Source organism: Triturus cristatus, chromosome 4_1, assembly GCF_964204655.1.
Source record: "Triturus cristatus chromosome 4_1, aTriCri1.1, whole genome shotgun sequence".
NCBI classification, from domain to species: Eukaryota; Metazoa; Chordata; class Amphibia; order Caudata; family Salamandridae; genus Triturus; species Triturus cristatus.
The window spans coordinates 161,161,263-161,168,635 of record NC_140585.1 but is presented as its reverse complement, the minus strand read 5'-3'; the positions used below and the strand labels follow the sequence as shown (position 1 = coordinate 161,168,635).

At 42.5% G+C, this 7,373-nt stretch overlaps 1 protein-coding gene across 1 annotated transcript; it reads left to right on the top strand.

Annotated features, from left to right (window-relative positions):
- Window positions 1-5,630: 5,630 nt before the first annotated feature.
- LOC146853779 (olfactory receptor 5P52-like) lies at window positions 5,631-6,587 on the top strand. The gene has a single exon (XM_085650894.1). The coding sequence runs from the start codon at window positions 5,631-5,633 to the stop codon at window positions 6,585-6,587; it is 957 nt and encodes a 318-aa protein (XP_085507020.1).
- Window positions 6,588-7,373: the final 786 nt, after the last annotated feature.

Genomic DNA, 7,373 nt, shown 5'->3' with positions numbered 1-7,373 from the left:
CCAATCATCCCTATTGAGGTCAATCTTCCTGAAACCATCCGTTTACTTCTAAAGTATTTCGTCACAATATATCCTCCAAATAGTAGTCAATATATCTTTCTTGACCGATATTTCCGTAGCCTCCGCAGCCGGTATGATAGCCCTGCTCTATCAACAACCCTCCGCAGTCTGACACACATCCTCTTTTGTGTGGACATTCCTGATGAAAGGGACTTCGCTTTGCATCCACACAGCTCCACCTGAAATGCCTCTTCATGACACATCCCTTAGGCATCTCAAGTCTCTTGTCGATGGGATCCTCGACAAAGATGCTAGGAACTAGCATTGCAGCCTTGCAGCTCTTAGGAACTAACACAGCCTCACAACTCCAAAGAACCAATGCATTGCCTCAGCCGTTTAGCACATCCTTGGCACCAGACTTTTCATCACATTTGCAAGCTCTTGTTGACAGGATTCTCAATAATAATGCTGGATCTCCCACCGTAGCTTCGCAGCTCCTCAGAAGCGATGCATTCCTTCGACTGCGCGATATAGGGCTCCACAACTCTTCACAACCATGATTTAAGGTACCCTTGTAAGCCGGCCTAACTGTGTCCCTACAGCCAGCCTGCGGTTATTTGCGGTTGGCTTAAACTTGTGACTTTGTGCTTTTTGGTGCCATTTTCACTTGGTTATTTTAAGATGCATATCTCTTGTTCTACTGATTAGATTTTTGTCACTTTAGACTGATTTTATATATTTAAAAAAACAATATTTTTTCTAGTTTAGTTTGGGATCTTTTTGGTGGTGTGTTTTCACTTTGTTACTGTTTGAAGTCTTGCACAAATACTTTACAGATTACCTCTTATTGCAGCATGTCTTTTAAAGGTTTTCTTGTGACTTTACCCTGACATGGATTGTGGTTGCTATGTGAGAAGAATGTCACCCCACTCAACCAGTAACCCCAATTTCTTACAGATCATCCACCTGTGCTGCGTCCATCACCACACCCTTTTGTACCGCAAACATCTGAAGAGTCACTGGAGAAACACTCAACAAGAACAAAAATAGGAGCATGATCAAGACCATCAGGCCATGGAGGTAGTGGGGTGCCGTTGTGGGCTAGGATAGAAGAGCCAGACATGTCAGGTGCGGATGAGCAAGTTAATCTCATTGAGCACAAACATTTTAAGAGGTAAGATTATGGTGAGTGGTAAAATTAAGCAGCCAGGGGGTGGGCTGGCTGATGTTAGATCTAATGTTAACATTAAGCTGCTAAGAAATAAGTATGGTGGGGTTACATTAGGTGGTAGAATAGGAAAGCCAGGGATAGGCCAGTGGGTTAAGGTTTGATGGTAGGAATAAGCTACAATGGCATAGGGTATTGTAGCAAATCAGTCTTTTCTGCATGGCCAGCCCTGATTATTCACCCTTTTTGAGAACCTATATTGCTGTCATTAGAACTTTATCTCCCCTAAACAGGAGCTGAATGGCTTATCCCTGATCAACAATTTAACATGCATATGTGTCCTTAGCATGGTGTATGGTATATTATGGTGTAGCAAATACATCCAGGCCCTGAAAGTTAAATGCCACTTCTGGACTGCATTATTTATTGTATCATCCACATGGTTGGCCTCTACAACATAGCTTCAGGCCTCGCATGTGTAGCCAGAAATCAGAAGCCTAAAAACCTTTTGCCAAAACTGTCAACATTATATCCCATTTTTGATAGGTGAGAAACCATGATGGTAAATATTAATAAGAGAGAACTTATTACACCATATCCCCCACGAGGTAGGCTGTCTGCTATTTAAAAATGGAACATGTGCGTGATTAAAGTTATCATGTTCCTACATTGGCTACACCCCAAAACTATTATCACTTACTGGGCTATAACTAAATCATAGAAAATGTCAAAATACAGATTGTAAAGTTCAAACATTAACGTTTGATAGGAATTGGCTAAAATAGTCATTCAAATTCATTCTTTGCTATCAATAAAGCTCCGCCTCCATGTTGAAGTTGTATTTTTTATATGTATTTAGGAAAAGTAACTTTTGCAAAGATACCATCTCCCTGTCTGAAGCTCCTGGATGCTTAGGGGCAGATTTCCGAAACTGTCACTCAAAGCAGTGCAGCAGCCAAAAATGCTGCAATGTGTTGACAGGGAGGGAGCAGGAGAGTACCGTATCTACAGAGATATGGCTCTCTCCTCCCCTCTCCCTAGCGCCGGTGCTGATTTCAGCTGTCATGCCCCAGGCTTACACCTTAGGTCAATAGCATTAGGGTGCGTGTCTGAGTCTACCATAGGTTTTGTACAGGAAGGGTACCCTTCCTGGACAAAATACTATGCCTAGACAAAGATAAGTGTTAAGCAACACCAAGCATTAGTTTGCGCTGCTTTGTGCTGCTTTGAATTACATTTAGGGTAATTCCCAGCTCAAAACAAATTTTGGCTGGAAAGTAAATTAGGAAAAACATATTTTGTGCTGGTTACCATCACTTTTGTGATGCTAACGCAGCAGAACATGTTTGTAAAACATCCCACAAGTTTGCTAGTAGCTGCTGTGCAAGGACTTTATCTTCATGTGAAAACTGCTCCCAGAGCAGAACAATGGCTTCAGCCTGGTGAGAGGATAGATTGCATGTAATATATATAATTTCTAACAGCTCGGTAAGGACAATTTGGTTGTCTGCGGAATTTAATTAACTAGAAAGCGACTGAGGTGAAGCCTACCCATTCATAGTTTAGTGTAAGAGATGAAAAAGGGAAAACCTTTCTTCCAAATTCTCACACTAGCCAGGGTAACTCCAAACCCAGTGGGATGGAAAGCTACCCCCAGATCCAGTTTTGAATGCAGACGGGGGGCTCCACTGATTTCCTTATACATACCCTCACTGGCACACAAGCTCCCTACAAGGGCAGAATGCCTCTGTCATCTTGGATTTCTCTGAGAATGGAGTAATATGGGATAGTTCGCAGTTTGCAAATTTGAGGAGGGTTACCCTAAGACTTTTTCCCCACTGGTTAGGAAGAGTCCTGGAGTCGCCCTAACCACTGGCAGATGCACAACATAAATGTGCCATCCTAAGAAACCTTCCTCTGAATACTTTCTTGGCCTGCAGAGGATCACAAGAGGACTGGAACTGCTGCCTGCTACCTCTTATATAGGGGTGGGCGGAATTTGCGAAATTGCGTAACGCAAATCTCCGCGAAACGGTAAAAAATCTCCGCGAACACGCAGAAATTCCGCGAACACGCGGAATTGCTTGTTCGTGATGCTTTTTTCCTGTTCACAATTGCTATTTGCGTGCTCGGGGAGTAATATCTCGCGAACACGCATTTTGAGAACGCGAACAAGCAAAAATTTCGCTAAATCGCGGAAAGCAGACTTTTGAGCAATTTCGCGTTCTCCGCGGAACGCGAAATTCCGCAAATTCCGCGAGCGGAACGGAATTTGCCGCCCAGGCCTACTCTTATATTCATTAAAACAGGAACACAATATGCTGCAAGAGGTACTTTCACAAAATGATCAGTTGACCAGTGCCAACTGGACCTTGACTGGTCATTACTGATGGTCACAGCTGGAGCGAGTCCTGTCCCCTAAGTGCTGGTGCTGTGTTCATAGGGTGCTTTGACCTGACCCAGAGAAACTGCTCCAGAATCCCAGAAAAGTTAGGACTTAGAAAATGTTTGGACTTCAAAGAGCTATGAACCCTTCAGCTTGAAGTCACCCAAAGGGGATTTTGAGCTACAAGATTTAGAGGCAGGTTTACAATTTAGTGGCTGGAGGTTTGACAGTTGGGGCAACAGAGTGATTTACTCAATTACCTTGACTCCACCTCCGCCAATCAAATTATGAAATGACTGCCAAGCTAGTGGCCATTTCTTAAAGAACTGCCATAAACCGCTTGATAAACCATTGCCAGGAAGAGCCTTGACTGCACCTCTACCCTCCAAATTATGAAATGATCGCCAAGCTGGCAGTCATTTCTTAATGCCTTGACAGGTACTGACATCACAGCGGTTCCTCTGACATCACAGCATTTCCTCTCAATGCTGTTTGCAGTTTGATTCATGGCTACATAAAGTATGATGAAGCCATGCTACAAACTGTTTTCCAGATAAGGATTTTCTTTGTGAAACTAAAAAAGACAATCCTCCTCTCCCCATATGAGTCCATTTACATGGTGAGGGAAGAGTTATGTGGTTTTCACTGCCCCTTGCCACAATGGTTTCCTGGAATTTATAGGCAGTGAAAATTGACATCTAATTCTGCCCATCTAGGTGTGTGCATTTAGAGGTCAACATCTGACGGCCCTTAATCCATCGGCCTGTTGGAGGAGTTTAATCACTGTGGAGATAGAGTAGTATCTGCAGTGATCAAACCAAACTTTTGCCAGCATTACCATCGGGCGGGCAGACCACATTCCTGGTGGTAGGGATACTCGATCACTGTTGTGACGGAGTATCCATACCACCATGATGTGAATCAGAACCTGAGTCAGAAGGTAAAATCTTTGATCAGCACAAACCACCTTGGTGTACTCGTCTGGTGCTTTATCACACAATTGCACAAAGGTCCTAGTCTACCGCTTCCATATAATATCATTGGCTTTTAGTGCGTATTAACAATATTTTTACTTACATTTTTTAAATTTCATATCTCCAGTTTCCTCTATTGCAATGTTTCCGTTTGTGTCTATCCTTTTATTAATTTTGGTGATTTGACTTATTTATTGCTTGGGTACTGCATACCTATTTTACACCTGCCCTGTTTATCCTGTGCCATAGCTACAAAAGGGGGTTGAGCAGAGGTGTATTAAGTGAATTTGGGGTTCACCCTGACAAGTTAGCATCATTATTCCTTGAGTAGGTGAACGCCCACCCCAAATGTTTTACAGAAATAAGAAGAGACCATTAACCGTTAAAACATTGTTTAAAGTATACATTATTGTGATATTTGCTATTTAAATGGAAGGTGAATTACCATCCACACTGTCACTCTTTTCTATTTACCTTTTCTCTTCTGCCTTTGCTTTCTTATTCATTTTGTTTCCTCAACAGTATCAAGAAGGCTTTGCAAAATATGGGTAAAACAGTTGTAGTTCACTTGTCATCTGTGATTAATAGGGCAAAATTCTTTAATTTACTGACCGATTATTGTCTAAATAGTTTTGAACCAAAGTTTTATTGTATGGACTGTTTTCTGCAGGATCAAGTCAACGTTCTGAAAATCTAATTTTTGAACTGACTTAGGGACGCATTATCAATTGTCCAGAATTTGGCCTGGTGACCACCTCCAGAACCGCTGATGCCATAGTCATTGCTAAATCTGAGAGACATGGAATCAACCCTGTAAATCGATTAATTGTCAATAAGAGGTGTGAATCAGTGTGCCTTCATAAATCCTCGCATGATTTTCTTTATTTTCGGTCTCGGACACTAATGCTCCTGCACATTATGCCTAGAGGTGAAGTGTCAGGGTGAGAATTCCTTACCCTCTGTGTCCCAGAGATCTTTTAATCCAAGCAGGAGAGTAACCCTCATGAGTAGCCCCAGATGGCTTTACAGAGGATTAAGAGCGGCCAGTTTTTGTATGTGTGAATTTGACATCTCTGCCCTCTGTTTTCTTTCCTTCAGATCGATGTTAACATCCGAAACAATAAAACCCGGAAACGGAAGCCATGTGACAAAGCTCATCCTTCTAGGACTCACCAAAGAGCCATCCTTGGAAGTGCTGCTCTTCATTCTGTTTCTGTTAGTTTACACCTTCACTCTGCTGGGCAATGTTTGCATCCTGGTCATTGTTTGGCTCAGCGCACAACTTCACACACCCATGTACTATTTCCTCACGCAGCTTGCCTTTTTAGATGTAGGGCTTTCAACCACCTTCTCCCCCAAGTTGCTGGTTGACCTTCTAAATGAGAACAGAACAATCATGTTGTATGGGTGCATAACTCAAATTTTCCTTCTCGCTGCCTTTGGCAGCACTGAATACTTCCTGTTGGCAGCAATGGCGTTTGACCGCTATGCTGCCATATGTTACCCATTGCAATATACAGCCACTATGACCAAAGCGCTGTCCGCGCGCTTGATTGTGGGGTCCTACATAGGTGGTTTTCTGCACTCTCTGATTCATGCAGTTTGTCTTTATAGGCTATCATTTTGTGGTCCTGATGTCATCAACCACTTTGGCTGTGACTACCCTGTACTCCTGAAGCTATCTTGCACTGACGTCACAATAAATGACTTGGTTCGATATGTATTCGCCGCCTTTGTAGTACTGAGCTCTCTTTTTGTTACGTTTGTGTCCTACTTGTACATTGTCCGCACCATCCTGAAGATCGGTGACGCCGCGGGGAGACGCCGAGCCGCCTCCACCTGCATCTCCCACTTCACCTGTGTCTTCCTCTTCTATGGCAGTGGGTTCCTAATGGAGGCTCAGCCCAACTCAAATGACTCGGAGGAGCAGTCCAAAGTGATAGGTCTGATCCCCACGGTGATAATCCCTGCTCTGAACCCCCTGATATATAGCCTGAGGAACAATGACGTGAAAGAAGCTCTAAAGAAGATCTTGCGCTCCACATTTATAAAACACTGATGGGGACTCTTGTAAACTTTTCAACCTCACAAAGAGTGACACTTGTTGAAAGTAAGACATGCAAGATTTTCTGATCTATTTCAATGATCTATTTCCAGGATTGATTTGTGTTTTATGAGGTAAACTAGCTTATGTGAAGTCCACCTAGCTGATTATTCATGCTGCTCTAAATTCATCTAACTCCCTGGTCTTCATAACTCAATGCTTATGTTATGATGCTATTGCCTTAGTATATGTTAGTAAATAGTAAATACGAGGTTGAATGTTCAACACAGTTTCTGTCTTTTGAAGTTAATGAAGCAATGGAGGGTCTGCATAGCTGCCAAGTGTCCTACTGTCATAGGTGACACCCCCAGCAATCCCTGGCTTGCTTTCTTATCCAATTACTTGTTGCATGGTGTTGTAAGGTATATTCACACCTATGATCGGGAAGTCTGTACTGTGATCCCACAAAGCAAAGTGCTGCTAACGGAAAAGTCATGAATAGTGCAGGATGGCACACTACCATGGTCACATGGCATCTATATCTGCATCTCATTGAGAATTCTAAAACAACCTTCCAAGATGGAAAAAAGTGCAGTTGGGATTGCAAAGCGGTTCTCTGTTTTAAAATAAATATTTAAATAGTAGAGTGGAGTAAGTCTCTTCTGCATCTGTCTATGTATAATCTACAAGTCTAAGGTGCAAAACTTTGTTTAACAAATGAATTGAGTTTTGTTAATTGCATAGCTGCTAAAATTGTCTAAATTAGGGTATTCCTCCTGTTCACTGCTTCTAAGGTTTGAT